This window comes from Mandrillus leucophaeus, unplaced genomic scaffold, assembly GCF_000951045.1.
Source record: "Mandrillus leucophaeus isolate KB7577 unplaced genomic scaffold, Mleu.le_1.0 Scaffold71, whole genome shotgun sequence".
NCBI lineage: Eukaryota > Metazoa > Chordata > Mammalia > Primates > Cercopithecidae > Mandrillus > Mandrillus leucophaeus.
Genome location: NW_012107697.1, coordinates 1,930,355 through 1,945,892, shown reverse-complemented (window position 1 = coordinate 1,945,892; position 15,538 = coordinate 1,930,355). Strand labels below are relative to the sequence as shown.

General features: G+C 51.6%; 3 protein-coding genes across 10 annotated transcripts; 2 read left to right on the top strand and 1 right to left on the bottom strand.

The window, feature by feature from the left end:
* The first annotated feature begins 377 nt into the window (after positions 1–377).
* Positions 378–6,904, top strand: SLC37A4 (solute carrier family 37 (glucose-6-phosphate transporter), member 4). 6 transcript variants are annotated; one of them, XM_011964909.1, is made up of 11 exons: positions 378–435; positions 548–729; positions 1,664–2,006; positions 2,815–3,047; positions 3,370–3,613; positions 4,162–4,320; positions 4,569–4,654; positions 5,176–5,289; positions 5,501–5,566; positions 5,930–6,068; positions 6,183–6,904. In XM_011964909.1, exons 3-11 carry the CDS (start codon positions 1,859–1,861, stop codon positions 6,347–6,349), a joined length of 1,356 nt encoding a protein of 451 aa, XP_011820299.1. In that variant the 5' UTR covers positions 378–435; positions 548–729; positions 1,664–1,858; the 3' UTR covers positions 6,350–6,904. The 6 variants fall into 6 exon arrangements, with proteins under 6 accessions (XP_011820299.1, XP_011820305.1, XP_011820304.1 ...); XM_011964911.1 differs by having other exon boundaries at positions 410–435; positions 548–1,002; XM_011964915.1 differs by lacking the exons at positions 548–729; positions 5,501–5,566 and adding an exon at positions 2,390–2,489 and having other exon boundaries at positions 1,664–1,836.
* Positions 6,905–7,899: 995 nt separating this feature from the next.
* Positions 7,900–13,518, bottom strand: TRAPPC4 (trafficking protein particle complex 4). 3 transcript variants are annotated; one of them, XM_011964906.1, is made up of 5 exons: positions 12,962–13,518; positions 12,614–12,788; positions 11,475–11,578; positions 9,660–9,786; positions 7,900–8,249 (listed from the first exon to the last, which is right to left on the bottom strand). In XM_011964906.1, the coding sequence occupies exons 1-5, from the start codon at positions 13,134–13,136 to the stop codon at positions 8,171–8,173; spliced, it is 660 nt and encodes a 219-aa protein (XP_011820296.1). In that variant the 5' UTR covers positions 13,137–13,518; the 3' UTR covers positions 7,900–8,170. The 3 variants fall into 3 exon arrangements, with proteins under 3 accessions (XP_011820296.1, XP_011820297.1, XP_011820298.1); XM_011964907.1 differs by having other exon boundaries at positions 9,660–9,672; XM_011964908.1 differs by having other exon boundaries at positions 12,743–12,788; positions 12,962–13,511.
* Positions 13,240–14,664, top strand: RPS25 (ribosomal protein S25). Its single transcript, XM_011965006.1, has 3 exons — positions 13,240–13,668; positions 13,896–13,991; positions 14,410–14,664. Exons 1-3 carry the CDS (start codon positions 13,666–13,668, stop codon positions 14,662–14,664), a joined length of 354 nt encoding a protein of 117 aa, XP_011820396.1. The 5' UTR covers positions 13,240–13,665.
* The last annotated feature ends 874 nt before the right edge of the window (positions 14,665–15,538 follow it).

The following is a 15,538-nucleotide window of genomic DNA, read 5'->3' as shown; positions in this document are numbered from 1 at the left end:
AGATTGTGCCATTGCACTCCAGCCTGGACGACAAAGCGAGACTCCGTCTCAAAAAAAAAAAAAAAAAAAAGGAAAGAAAAAAAATGCTGTGTTATCTTACAACACCTTTCCCAGACTGTGAGCAACTTGGGAACAATGATTATCCACCTCAGTGTTCCATGTGTTTTGTAGAGGAGGGCACTCACTAAAAACATGGTTTGCTGAATGCAACCACTTAAGAATTGGACATGTCGTGCTCAATCCGTAAGGGGCGCTGTGTTGGTCCAAGGAGCAGCGTGACCGGCGGAAGGGAGTAAGTCGATGTCCCCGGCATGTGGCGCGGAGAACTCCACTTGCCGGCAAGCGAAGCAGGAGAAGACCACGCCCCCGCCAGTTGCGCATGCGCAGCCTTCGCTGGCTCCGCCCCGTCCTATTCGGGCTCCTGCCTCTGTTCAGGTAGGGGCGGTATGCGGGGGAGGGGCGTCACCTGAGGGCGGGGCTCTCAGGTCTTGGGGATCCATTGTTGGCAAACCCCAACTTCCGATACGACCTGGAGCTGTTCCTGCAGTTCCGGAGACAATTCATGGGTCTTGGGGGCACCGAGACGCTGCCCCTGACCAGCACAAGACCCCTTTCTATGGCGCCAGTCCTGTGGTATCCGCACCTCTCCAGCTCCTGCACCCCCGGCCCCGTGGTTTCCAGCCGCACAATCGCGTGTCCTGAGTAGCGTGAGGACACGGGGCTGGGCAGGTGCCAGGAGCCCGCCGCCTCTCCTCCTCCCCCGCCCGCCGCCTGGACCTCCCCTACCAGGCTGAGCCTCTGGGTGCCAGAAGCGCGGGGCCTCCGGGGGAATACGTGCGGTCCCTCGCTCCGCGTGCGCCTACGCCTTCTGCTCCAGTTACTTTACCAATTGAGCGGAAAAGCCGGGGCATGTTGCCGGGGCCCTGGGCGGGACTGTTGTGCACCTTCCCGCCCACGGGCTGCCCAGTCCCGCTGCTTGCGGCCCCTGCCAACGTCCCCCAGGTTGGAAACCAGACCCTGCAGCCCCCAGCCAGCCCGAAGGAAGCCCAGACTGACGTCGCAGGGTAATGGGGATCCAGAGGTAGCTCTGTGGGGCCCCATCAGAGCTTAGCAGGGCTTTCTGTGTGACACCGTGGGACCTGAACTGGGGAGGTCCCCTTTGCTTAGAATTACAGGGGGCAACTGTAGGAAACAATTACATCTATTTTGTGCTAAGGATTGAGAGTTCTATGGATTGAGGCCCTCTCTAGAAGGCTTAGAAGTGGGGTAGACGGGGTATGTGTCTGACTTTGTGTTTTGCTGGGGTGGTGGTGAGTGGGTGTAGAAACTAACCTAGTGCCAAGTGTAGTGTCTGTCAACTAGTAAGTTAATAAACCTTTCGTGAATGAATGAGAAGGTTCTGTGACTGAGGGAGCAGGGCTAGAGAGGGCATCTCTGCTCATCCCACCCCTGCCTCCCCTGGGCTCATGCAGACAAAAGTAATTAGGTTGAACCTTTAATCAAAGCTGGTTTCACAGGCAAGCAGACATGATAGAGGAGGTAAAGGCAGAAATCCTGGGGACACAGGGTGCTCGCCTGGCTCACAGGCATGCCTCGTTCTGGGACCTCCTCCACCCCCTGCAGTTTGGCGATCAGTAATCTGTTGTTTTCTTGTTTCCCTCAGGACACTGGGTCCCCTAGGAGCCTCCCCAGGCTTAATGATTGTCCAGGAGGTGGCTATAAAGGGAGCCTGGGAGGCTGGGTGGAGGAGGGAGCAGAAAAAATCCAACTCAGCAGATCTGGGAACTGTGAGAGTGGCAAGCAGAAGCTGTGGTCAAAGGCTGTGCGTCTTGGCTGGTAGGGCCTGCTCTTTTCTACCATGGCAGCCCAGGGCTATGGCTATTACCGCACTGTGATCTTCTCGGCCATGTTTGGGGGCTACAGCCTGTATTACTTCAATCGCAAGACCTTCTCCTTTGTCATGCCATCAGTGGTGGAAGAGATCCCTTTGGACAAGGATGATTTGGGTGAGCCCTGAAACAGCAGGGTGGTGGGCCTGGGGACACAGAACCAGCAGGACACACTGGGTGTTTGTGTACGGGCATGTCGTGTGGGTGGAGTGTCTGTGCAGTAGAGGCCAGGTGCCAGAAAAAGAGGCTCTGAGATCCATAGATGTGGGTGCATGCAGGGCTAAGGAGGGCTGCTTATTTGATGTGTGTGGATGTGTGTGCGCATGCCCCTGGAGGCACTGTTTATTCTGAGAGTGTCTGGGGACTTCTGAGCATGGTTTTCACATCTGTTTGGGTGCATGTGGAGGCTTCAGGGTGAGTGCTGGCTACTGACACTGTGAGCACTGGAAACTAAAAAGTTGGCACAATGACTTCATGTGGCCTGGCATGCTACCTTTCAGGAGGGACAGGGTTCCTGACTCCAATCCTGAGCCCTTCGCCCCATGTTGGGTGGTGGAGCAACAGAACTGCTAGAGGCCCGGGGTTGGCATCCAGGGTGAGGTGGGAAATCCCATATGCAAATCCCAGGGATGGGGAGCTGCCATGTCCTGCTCCCTTTTTGTTCCCTGACAACTGTAGCTGAGAATCATGGGTCAGTCTGGGGCTAGTGCTGATGGTGAGGCAGGAGAAGTGGCAGAAGTAGTAGGGCCCCATGTGTGAGTGTCCGATTGCAGCGCAGGCTCCTCCTGTTCCTCTGGGAAGTAACCTGTCTCACCCCACTGGGCACCCCTACACACCTGACCCCATGCCTTCTTCCATTGCTCCCGTGTTTCTCCCCTGGTCCCTAACCTCTAAGTGTACTGTTCCCTGCTCCCCTCCCCTGCAGGGCTCATCACCAGCAGCCAGTCAGCAGCTTATGCTATCAGCAAGTTTGTCAGTGGAGTGCTGTCTGACCAGATGAGTGCTCGCTGGCTCTTCTCTTCTGGGCTGCTCCTGGTTGGCCTGGTCAACATATTCTTTTCCTGGAGCTCCACAGTACCTGTCTTTGCTGCCCTCTGGTTCCTTAATGGCCTGGCCCAGGGGCTGGGCTGGCCCCCATGTGGGAAGGTCCTGAGGAAGGTGAGTGTTTCCAAACAGCCTGTTTGGATTGTCATAGAGGATGCCTAAAGAGCATGTGGGAGCGCCCCTTTTTACCCACCACCTCCATACCCAACCCAGAGCAGGTTCCTGAGCAGTTCCTGGCCAGCTCCTATTGCTTGTCAAGATATTTTAGGAGGCTGAGAGTGGTGGGATCAGGTGGCAGAGGAGGGAACTGCCCTGCCAAACAGAAGCGCCCTCTCCCTCTTCCCTGTAATGTGAGCTTCTAGGGCTGCCCCACCTGACCCCACCCTCAACATGGGCAGTAGGCTGGACACCTATGTTGTTGCTCTCTGCCCCACAGTGGTTTGAGCCATCTCAGTTTGGCACTTGGTGGGCCATCCTGTCAACCAGCATGAACCTGGCTGGAGGGCTGGGCCCTATCCTGGCAACCGTCCTCGCCCAGAGCTACAGCTGGCGCAGCACGCTGGCCCTGTCTGGGGCACTGTGTGTGGTTGTCTCCTTCCTCTGTCTTCTGCTCATCCACAATGAACCTGCTGATGTTGGACTCCGCAACCTGGACCCCACACCCTCTAAGGGCAAGAAGGGTAAGCCCCCACCCAAGCCAACCACTGGGGCACTCATTCAGCAGGCAGATTTTTGTTGAAGACTAGGCGTTTGCCTGGTCTTATGCTAGTCAGTGGATGTGGGGGAAGGAGTGGTAACGAAGGCTGCATGGGGAGTGAACAAAACTCCATCCCAAGAGGCAGTTAAATACTCGACAAGTGGCAGAGCCAGCAAGAGCTGTGACTCATGTTATTTTCTGGCCTTTCCTCACAACAGCACAGACTTCCCTGTCCTGGATAGATAGAATCATGAGCTTTAGTGGTTTGGGCCTGTTTGATCCTGTTTGTCTTTCATTCATTGAGCTTGGTCCTTAAGTGGCTTGGTCCTCCCTGGTCCTGTTTCTCTTTCATTCATTGAGCTTGCAGAGGAGAAGGGGAGAGGAGAGCAGTGGGGTGAGGGAATACCCTTCACGTTGATCCTGGCTGTGCAGATGGACTCTGCCCCTGTAGCTGGTTAATGAATGTTGGGGGCTCAGGTTGGGGAGAGCAGTCAGAGCCGAGCCTGACACCCAGCCTCTTCCTACCTCCAGGCTCCTTGAAGGAGGAGAGCACCCTACAGCAGCTGCTGCTGTCCCCTTACCTGTGGGTGCTCTCCACTGGTTACCTTGTGGTGTTTGGAGTAAAGACCTGCTGTACTGACTGGGGCCAGTTCTTCCTTATCCAGGAGAAGGGACAGTCAGCCCTTGTAGGTAAGATGAGCATGGGGACAAGGGTGGGCATAAGGAGCAGGAACCAATGCAGGGGATGGAAATTCAGGCCTTGCTTCCCTTTATCCTCTTTATTCGTTCTTTGAGGCCGGGCACTACTCAGGCAGCTATGGCCAGTCACCCATGGGAACCCTGTACCTCTCCAGGTTTAAGCCATTGTGGGACAACCCCAATGTGTAACACCCTCCCACCCTTCCCTTCCCTCTTCCTACCACAACTCCCCACTGCAGGTAGCTCCTACATGAGTGCCCTGGAAGTTGGGGGCCTTGTAGGCAGCATCGCAGCTGGCTACCTGTCAGACCGGGCCATGGCAAAGGTGAGCGGGCAGAAGGGACAGGAAGGAGAAGGGTCCCTTTCAGTCTTCACAGCATGGCTGGGACAGGCACTGGAGAGATGGGAGTCCCAGGGCACAGGCAGGTTGGCATCTGCTGGTTTAGACCGGGTGAGGAGGGAACGATTCCGGGCTGGTCTTAGCTTTCCTACAGTGGTGGAGGTAAGGCTCTTGGGAGAATTTTAACTGATGTGAAGGACAGCCAGAATATTTCTTAACTTAGCTATAGGTTTCTCCACAGCCCCAGGAAAACAGGCTGGGAACAGACTAGGTGCACTCCCCAGCACGTGTCCTAGACCTGCCCCATGGGGGAGGAAGGGATGTTGTGGAGTTTGGCCTCAGAATGTAATGAGCAGGTCCCAGGGCCTCCCAGAGCTGCCCAGGGCCAAGAACTGAGGTGGGATTGCCAAAGACCTGTCAGCAGAGTCCCTGCTGTATCAGAGTCCAGGGATGGGGGTTCTCTGCCCTGTTCTGAGGGTGTGACATTGCCGGGACTGTATCCATAGGCGGGACTGTCCATCTACGGGAACCCTCGCCATGGCCTGTTGCTGTTCATGATGGCTGGCATGACAGTGTCCATGTACCTCTTCCGGGTAACAGTGACCAGTGACTCCCCCAAGGTAATTAAGAAAGGCCTGGCTCACAGCAGGGCACAAGGAGAGAAGGCAAGGGCCACTGACTCTCTCTTCCTCTCCTGGCTGTAGCCTGGGCCAATCTTTTCTTTGCCTCTCAGATTCCCTTTTCAGTTCTGATTGGACCGTTCCTCTCTGTGTCTGGGTTCTCCTCCTCCACTCTGGGCCTGGTTTTCTTTTCTTCCCTGTGCTTCTCTAGGATGTTGCTTTCTGGACTCCGGCTCTTCACCCTCTCGCAGAGCTCACAGGCTTTACAGAGCATGAGGTGCCTTAAAGATATCTCTGGTTTTTCTCCTCGTCTGTCTTACCTTTGTCCTACCCCTTTGCCTTACCCCTAGCCAGTCCAATTTGTGTGAATCCTGAGGACAGCCTCTAGCTCGGAGGGTTGACTTCTGTACCTCCTTTCCTTGCCCACCTAGGTCCCAGGGTTTGCTCAATGTGGCATCTGCTACTCTAGCTCTGTACTGTCAATTGTGTTGGGGAGTGGGAGGAAAAGGGTCACTTACTTACTGTCCCTTTATGACTCCCGTTTGTTCCTGGGGACCAAGCCTCCTTCCTCGCTTTGGCAGCGGTGGGCAGGCAGGTCAGCTTTCCAACTCTGAATGCCACTCTACTCTGCCCTTGGCAGCTCTGGATCCTGGTATTGGGAGCTGTATTTGGTTTCTCCTCGTATGGTCCCATTGCCCTGTTTGGAGTCATAGCCAACGAGAGTGCCCCTCCCAACTTGTGTGGCACCTCCCACGCCATTGTGGGACTCATGGCCAATGGTAAGTGTTACCTTCTAGAGTCTCTCCCTCACCCCCACCTGTGCTTTGCATATAAACCAGTGAGAAGCTGGAGCTAGCACCACTGGCTTAGGTTCATCCCCTTCCCCCTGACAGTGGGCGGCTTTCTGGCTGGGCTGCCCTTCAGCACCATTGCCAAGCACTACAGCTGGAGCACAGCCTTCTGGGTGGCTGAAGTGATGTGTGCAGCCAGCACAGCTGTCTTCTTCCTCCTACGAAACATCCGCACCAAGATGGGCCGAGTGTCCAAGAAGGCTGAGTGAAGAGAGTCCAGGTTCCAGAGCACCATCCCACGGTGGCCTTCCCCCTGCACGCTGTGGGGGGAAGAAAAGGCGGGGCCTGCTTGGCTAGCCCTGAACCTTTCACTTTCCATTTCTGCGCCTTTTCCCTCACCCAGGTGGCGCTGGAAGCTATCAGTGGCTAGTGAGGTCCCAGTTTCCCCGGTCCTATGCTCTATTTAAAAGATAACCTTTGGCCTTAGACTCCATTAGCTCCTATTTCCTGCCTTCAGACAAACAGAAAACTTCTGCAGTCAGGAAGCCTCCTGTACCCTTCTTCTTTTCCTAGGCCCCATCCTGTCCCCATCCTACCCCATCCCCACCTGAAGTGAGGCTATCCCTGCAGCTGCAGGGCACTAATGGCCCTTGACTTCTGCTGGGCCCTAAGTCCTCTCAGCAGTGGGCGACAGCTGTTGCCAATACCTCAGACTCCAGGGAAAGAGAGGCGGCTATCACTCTCACTGTACCACTAGGCGCAGTTGGGTATAGGTGGGAAGAAAAGATGACTTGTTATAGATTAAAACTAGATTTGATACTGAACACTGTCAGTGATTCATTTTTTCAAAGTGAGACAGCTTCCTTGGGAAATACTGTTGATACCTGCTCTTGCCACCCCAAAAGGGAAAGACTTCATTTCCCTGGAATCGGGAAGCTGAAGTGTAGATGGACTCCTTTAAAGCTCATGCCTCCTCTGCCTTCACCTGAACATTGAATAGTTCAATGACTATTTTAGAGATAAAGCTATTGGGTTGTGGACAGGTTAAATAACTTGATGGAGGGAGGAAGTGTAACAGTGGTTTACTGAATGTGTAGTCAGAAAGCCTAGGTTCAAACCCATACTGTCAGTAACTAGCTTGGAAACTTTGAGGCAGAAAGTCTGCTAAATCTGTAACAGAACGAACCCCCTGGACTTAGGGTGAAGATCAAGTGAGACAAAGCAGGAATGCCTGACTGTAAGTGCTTGATATATGTTCCATCATCATCATCATTTATTTTTATTTATTTATTTTTTTGAGACGGAGTCTCGCTCTGTCGCCCAGGCTGGAGTGCAGTGGCGCAATCTCGGCTCACTGCAAGCTCCGCCTCCTGGGTTCACACCATTCTCCTGCCTCAGCCTCTGGAGTAGCTGGGACTACAGGCGCTCGCCACCTCGCCCGGCTAGTTTTTTTGTACTTTTTTAGTAGAGACGGGGTTTCACTGTATTAGCCAGGATGGTCTTGATCTCCTGACCTCGTGATCCGCCCGTCTCGGCCTCCCAGAGTGCTGGGATTACAGGCTTGAGCCACCGTGCCCAGCCCATCATCATCATTATAACAGCCACCACCATGGCCACCACCACCCCAGGACCCCAGGAAATCAGCAGCAATTCTGGGACTAGATCCAGTGCTCATGCTTCAAAATCTTATGTTCATTTATTTAATGAACACATATTTGTTATGTTTTTTACTAGAACATAATCATCTTCCCAGAATTCCCTCACCATTTTTGTCTCCCTTCCTTTACCTTTCCCCCAAAACCATCGATTAAGATAGAGAGCAAACACCAAGATCAAAGGAATATTTATTACAACATTTATGGACCTAGCTCCTCCAAAAATAAATCCATACAGAGCTGGAAAGTAAGACCATGGTATATACAGAAGGAAGAACACAGTGTTAAGGCTCAGGAATCAGTTTTGTCTTCAGGGTCCGCATTCTCCCATTTTCCAGTGCACTAACAAGGCTGCTGGGGTTTCCACTGGAGTATAAACAGCAGTATTCCTTTTGCAGGAACTCTCAGAATTTGGGGGTCCATCACAGGTTCAGCCTATGACCCAGGTCCAAAAGTTCCAGCCTTCTCTGCCACCTCCAGGGCTAGCTTCAGGTTCTGGTCAAAGAGCTCACACCTAAGCCAGGCCCAAGGTGGGAAAAAAAGCGTGAGGCCTGAGGCTTTCTCCCCACTTAAGCCAGGGGAAACTGCTTGAAGAACAACATGTATCATGGAAGGCTGAGGTTGGTGGATGAGCTGAGGTCAGGAGTTTGAGACCAGCCTGGTCAACATGGTGAAACTGTCTCTACTAAAAATATAAAAATTAGCTGGGCATGGTGGCGGGCACCTGTAATCCCAGCTACTCTGGAGGCTGAGACAGGAGAATTGCCTGAACCCAGAAGGCAGAGGTTGCAGTGAGCCATGACCGCACCATTGCACTCCAGCCTGGGTGACAAGAGTGAAACTCTGTCTCAAAAACAAACAACAAAAAAAACCAAAAAAATGACATAAACCCCAAGGAAAGACTGTTTTCTCTAAAGAGTCACCCAGGCTGGAATGCAGTGGCACAATCTCAGCTCACTGCAACCTCTGCCTCCCAGGTTCAAGTGATTCTCTTGCCTCAGCCTCCAGAGTAGCTGGGATTACAGGTGCACACCACCACACACGGCTAATTTTTGTATTTTCAGTATTTTTAGTAGAGGTGGGGTTTCACCACGTTGACCAAGCTGGTCTCAAACTCCTGACCTCAAGTGATCTGCCCGCCTCGGCCTCCCAAATTGCTGGGATTACAGGCGTGAGCCACTGCACCCAGCGATTGTCTTATTTATTTAGAGACACTGTCTTGTTCTGTTGCCCAGGCTGGAATGCGGTAGCATGAGCATGGCTCACTGATGCCTTGACCTTCTGAGTTTAAGTAATCCTCCCACCTCAGCTTCCTTAATAGCTGGCACTACAGGTGTCTGCCACCACACCAGGCTAATTTTTTTTTTTTTTTTTTTTTGTACAGATGGGGTCTATGTTGTCCAGGCTGATCTCAAACTCCTGGGCTAAAGTGATCCTACCCCCCCATCTTCCAAAGTGCTGAGATTACACATGTGAGCCACCTGCCTGTCCTTCTGTCTTACTTAAAAGTAATACTCAACTAGGTGCAGTAGCTCACGCCTGTAATCGCAGCACTGTAGGAGGCCAAGGCGGGTGGATCACCTGAGGCCGGGAGTTCGAGACCAGCTTGACCAACATGGTGAAACCTTGTCTTTACTAAAAATATGAAATTAGCCAGGCGTGGTGGCACATGCCTGTAATCCCAGCTACTCGGGAGGCTGAGCCAGAAGAATCGCTTGAACCTGGGAGGCGGAGGTTACGGCGAGCCAAGATCGCGCCATTGCACTCCAGTCTGGGCAACAAGAGCGAAACTCCGTCTCGAAAACAAACAAAAAAAGTAATACTCTACTATGCTTCAACTAACTTTGGACAGAGCACACAGGGAGGGGCAAGGAGGCTTGGGGCAAGGAGGCTTTAACCAGTATCTAGAAGTGGAGCCACTTACCTGATGGGCATTTCTAAGGAGTAGAATGGATTCTTAAGGGCAAAGTCTGAGTAAATCTCATAAATCTTTCGGAGAAGAGAATCTATTCCAGCTTGCCTAGGATCTGCTAGAACCACAAACTTGATCCCTGGAGAGAGAACAAGAATGGTTACCAAAGGGTAGACATTGGAGCAAATAGTGCCATTCTGTATTTGTACAGTACTTTCAATTTTGCAAAACACTTTTATAAGCCCATTTTAATTTTATTCTTTTTACCACATAATGCAGGAAAGGCAAGACTTTGAATCTACTGATGAGACCAGAGAAGTGAAGTAACTTTATTATGTCACCCAACTGATTAAGACCAAGCTTTGAGTTCTAGCTCTACCACTTACTAACTAACAGTTTTGGAGTCCCTCAGCAGAAACATTGCTAGGCAAGGGACAAACTCAGGCAGTTTTCAGTAAATTAAGGGGTGAAGCAATGACACTCGCAATCCGAAGGTCATATCCATTTGGCTTTCACATTTCATTTTGGAAAGACATTTAACACCTTCCAAAGTACATGCAACAGAGCTAGCATTAAGGTGAGTTTTATCTGAACACAAGATAACCTGTGCTGAACATGCTGGGTGGCATGCACAAAATCAGTTTCAGATTAAATATTGGTTTTGTATTTGCAAAACAAACAAACAGATGTGTCTGTAGAATTGTGCCAGGAAGGTCGGGCACGGTGGCTCATGCCTGTAATCCCAGCACTTTGTGAGGCTGAGGCAGGTGGATCACGTGAGGTCAGAAGTTTGAGACAGCCTGGCCAACATGGTGAAACCCCATCTCTCCTAGAAAAATACAAAAATTAGCTGGGCGTGGTGGCAGACACCTGTAATCCCAGCTACTCAGGAGGTTGAGGCAGGAGAATTGCTTGAACCCGGGTGGCGGAGGCTGCAGTGAGCCAAGATCGTCCCACTGCACTCAGCCTGGGCGACAAAGCGAGACTCTATCTCAAAACAAAACAAAAAAACCCCACAAAAAATTAGCTGGGGATGGTGGTGGGCATCCGTAGTCTCAGCTACTTGGGAGGCTGAGGCAGGAGAATTGCTTAAACCCAGGAGGTGGTGGCTGCAGTGAGCCAAGATCGTCCCACTGCACTCAGCCTGGGCGACAAAGCGAGACTCTATCTCAAAACAAAACAAAAAAACCCCACAAAAAATTAGCTGGGGATGGTGGTGGGCATCCGTAGTCTCAGCTACTTGGGAGGCTGAGGCAGGAGAATTGCTTAAACCCAGGAGGTGGTGGCTGCAGTGAGCCAAGATCATGCCACTGCATTCCAGCCTGGGTGGCAGAGTGAAACTCCATCTCAAAAAAAAAAGAATTGTGGGCCAGGTGTGGTGGCTCATGCCTGTAATCCCAACACTTTGGGAGGCCGAGGTGGGCAATCACCTGAGGTCAGGAGTTTGAGACCCGCCTGACCAATATGGAGAAACCCCGTCTCTACTAAAAATATAAAAATTAGCCGAGCATGTTGACGGATGCCTGTAATCCCAGCTATTTGGGAGTCTGAGGCAGGAGAATCGCTTGAACGCAGGAGGCGGATCATGCCACTGCATTCCAGCCTGGGCAACAAGAGTGAAACAGCTCAGGAAAAAAAAAAAAAAAAAAAAGAATTGTGCCAGGAAAAGTACACCCCCTCTTCCTGCTTACCAAAGGTGTCTTTGGTCAATCCCCTCCTCCCACCTTCTCCACCACACTCCTCTGGCCCACCTGGAGATGCAAACTTGTCAGTGTCTCTTCCCCACCTTCTCCATCACACTCCTCTGGCCTCCGTGGAGATGCATACCTGTCAGTGTCTGGTAGCAGTGCAATTTGAATGTGTCTGTCTCCAGCATCTCAATGCCTGAGCTTCCCTGTTCAGGAGACAGCTGGGAGCCGATGGCAAACAGCCTATATGCAAAGGAGGCAAAGTTGCTCTAAGGCAGGAGTGCTTCTCAAACTTCCACTGAAGTGTCCCTATTTGCTGAGGAGTTAACATTATGGCCTGGGACAGTCAGGAGAAGTAGTGTGAACTGTCTGGCAATAGTGTCAAAATTTTTAAGTTCATTTGAATTCTGTGAATATTTTACATTCATACTTTGTTTTAAGACATTTTACATCTAAAACTTTGGATAAAATGATTAGGAATGTGTGCCGCGCTTACTAAGCTTGTGCTTTTAAGCAAAAGCTGGCACATCTGATACCACAATGGAGAGCAGGAAAAGATTTTTTAAGATCATTTAGTTAAACTGGCTTTCTTTAAATATGAAGAAACTAAGGCTCAGCGAAGAGAAGTTGACTTTAAGTAAGATGACACCTCGGCCGGGGGCAGTGGCTCACTCCTGTAATCCCAGCACTTTGGGATGCGGAGGCGGGTGGATCACCTGAGGTCAGGAGTTTTGAGACCAGCCTGGCCAACAGGGCAAAACTCCGTCTCTACTAAAAAAATACAAAAAACTAGCCCGGCGAGGTGGCGGGCGCCTGTAGTTCCAGCTACTCGGGAGGCTGAGGCAGGAGAATGGCGTGAACTCGGGAGGCGGAGCTTGCAGTGAGCTGAGATCCGGCCACTACACTCCAGCCTGGGCGATAGAGCGAGACTCCGTCTCAAAAAAAAAAAACCCCGTCTCTACTAAAAATACAAAAATTAGCTGGTCCTGGTGGCGCGCGCCTGTAATCCCAGCTACTCGGGAGGCTGAGGCAGGAGAATCGCTTGAAACTGGGAGGCAGAGATTGCAGTGAGCCAAGATCGCGCCACTGCACTCTAGCCTGGGTAACAGAGCGATACTCCGTGCCCCCTCCTCTCCCCCTACAAAAAAAATGACACCACTGCCACTATTACCTAAAATCTAGATCTGGATCGGTTGCGTTTTTCATAACACCAAAATGACGATTTAAGAAAAGGTAGACAAATTACAAGCGCTGCCGTTCAGGAGACGGGGGACTTACGAGTGGAACATGGAGGCCAGCATGAGCTTCTCATTAGAAGTGAGGCGGGGCCGGCCAAATCGAATGGACACCGGGTAATTAGCAGGGTTACCCAGATACTCCAGCACCTCTTTCCCGTCGGCCGTGTACTTGCCGTTCACGTCCATGCCATTGATGGCCAGCACTGCATGGCCCACTGCAGAGGTAAAGCTAACGGTCAGCGAAACTGCAGCCCCGGGATTCCGCCGCGGGGACAAGAGACCCGACACCACCCCCTTTCCCCCAGCCCTGCACCTACAACCAACCCACTTCTGCAGCACTGGGGCCCGTCCCCCCCCACCCCCCGCCTCCGGCCCGAGCCTAGCCCACCTCGGATGCCGTCCCGCTGGCCGAAAGCAACCAACACACGCTCATCGTGTAGCTTGAGCAGCAGATCCAGCGGGTAACTGAAAGTTTTCTCAGCCTCAGCCCGTGGCGCGTAGCTGTCCAACTGGTAAATCAAGCCGCCAGCTTTGTTCACCACATACACACTAAAAATCGCCATCACTGCCGCTGCCGCTCGGAAACTGTCATTCGGCCGCTACCCGAAAGCCCCTCCCCGGAACCGCATCACAGCACTTGCCCCCGGCCCCACCCCAGCCTCCTCCTCCTCCTCCTCCTCCCAGGCCCTGCATGCCGCCACCTGCGGCACCTGCGGCGCCTGCGCATTGGGAGCGACACGCTCGGGCATAAGTAGTGCCGGAAAGTTAGTTGCCGAGACCTGGTGGATTGTTTTCCGTTTATCAGTGCCGGAAAACAGTACTACAGTACTGCGTCACAACTAGCCCGGACTCCGACAACCTGGCGTGGTATTTAGGCGGTGCGGCTTGGGAACTGGAATTCACTTCCTGTCTTCCTCTTGAGGCTAGAGGGCGAGCGCTTCGCCGTAGGACTTCCTCCTCCTGGCTCCGCCTCTTGCCCCGGAAGTACTTACAGCGGACGGAGGTTTCTGGGCCCGTTTGTGAGCAGCGCTTCCTTTTTGTCCGACATCTTAGCAAGCCTGCGGTGTCTGCTGCTGCTCCCCGAGCTTCGCAATGGTAAGCTTCAGGGGTATGAACTCGCCGGGGTTCTTGGGTTTGAGGACTCAGTGGGGAGAGCCTTCGGCGGGAGCTCTCCTTGGCCTGCCGGCCTTGGTTGCAGGGCGGGCGCGGTTATTGCTTCGCCCATGTGCTCGGTGGTGGAGTTTGCGGGGGCTGAGGGCGCAGTATTAGGGGAGTTTGGGGCTACTTGAGGACCTCGTTGCATTCCCGCTGCCCTCCTACAGCCGCCCAAGGACGACAAGAAGAAGAAGGACGCCGGAAAGTCGGCCAAGAAAGACAAAGACCCAGTGAACAAATCTGGGGGCAAGGCCAAAAAGAAGGTAGGAATAAGATCCCTCTGAGAGAGACTAGGGGTTCCCTCCCGTAGCCTTCTGGTAATAGGTAGCTTGTATAGCAATTGGTTTTTCAGGTATAGATTTCTAGAGTAAAAATGTGAGAGTTTATCCTCCCATCACCATTCATTCTTTTTCCTAGTTTCCATTAGGATCATGAAAATGAGACCAGTGTGTAAAGTGTCTGCCTCTGTGCCTGTCGTGTGATTTTTAACTGATCTAGTGGGGCTCGGCCCCTGTTCTGAAGCCCAAGCACCTGTCGGGTTTTTTTTTTTTTTTTTTTTTAGTAATGTGTAATTTATCTTTGATGATGATGGAACAGATTTCTCTGACGCAGATTACTCGAGAGGGAAAGGGTGCTTCTGCCAGAAATACTAACTTGTTTCTGTTTTGTTTTGGTGAGTAGAAGTGGTCCAAAGGCAAAGTTCGGGACAAGCTCAATAACTTAGTCTTGTTTGACAAAGCTACCTACGACAAACTCTGTAAGGAAGTTCCCAACTATAAACTTATAACCCCAGCTGTAGTCTCTGAGAGACTGAAGATTCGAGGCTCCCTGGCCAGGGCAGCCCTTCAGGAGCTCCTTAGTAAAGGTGAGGGGTGTATCCTACATGTGTGCTTTTGTAGGGTAAATTGTCTTGACCACGTTAACCATCATCAGTGATTTTGCTGGAAAAGCAGAATTAAAAAAAAAAAAAAAAAAGGCATAGCTTGACCATTGACTGTTAGTAGTGTAATTCTGATGTCTTACTCCTGAGATGAATTCTTAGGGTTCGTAGCCACTTTCGTGCTGTGGACCCTGTGGCAGTTTGGTGAAGCCCAAGGATCTCTTATGTTTCAAATAAATGGATGCATAGAATTACAGGGACAACAGTTTTTGAAATAATTAGATTACTATTTTAAAACAATTTTGAAAATGTTGAAAACCTTTATGGTAAATATTTTGATGTATTAAATTTTAAAACCAGAAATTTAGTATGGTCTACTCAGTAGTATGGTTTGATTACCATAATTCCACAATAATAAGGCTCAGCTAACTATAGTGACTGAACATCTGTAATTCTAGCACTTTGGAAGGCCGAGGCGGGTGAATCACCGGAGGTCAGGAGTTCGAGACCAGCCTGGCCAATATGGTGAAAACCTGTCTTTACTGAAAATCCAAAAATTAGCCGGACGTGGTGGCGCATGCCTATAATCCCAGCTACTCAGGATGCTGAGGCATGAGGATTGCTTGAACCCAGGAGATGGAGGTGGCAGTGAGCCGAGATGGCACTACTGCACTCCAGCTTTGGTGACAGAGCAAGAGACTGTCTCAAAAAAGGGGGCGGGGAGGTGCGGTGGAAGATAATGGGCCCCTAATTTAAAGGAAAAGTAAAGATAGATGATCGTTAAAAACTGTAGGATTCTCTGTTACCAAACGTCAGATTAAGCAGGTGCAGTGATACCCTTGTATTTCTAGCTACTTGGGAGGCCAAGGCAGGAGGATCATTTGAGCCAAGGAGTTTGAGTACATTCTGGGCACCTTTGAGAGGACCCCC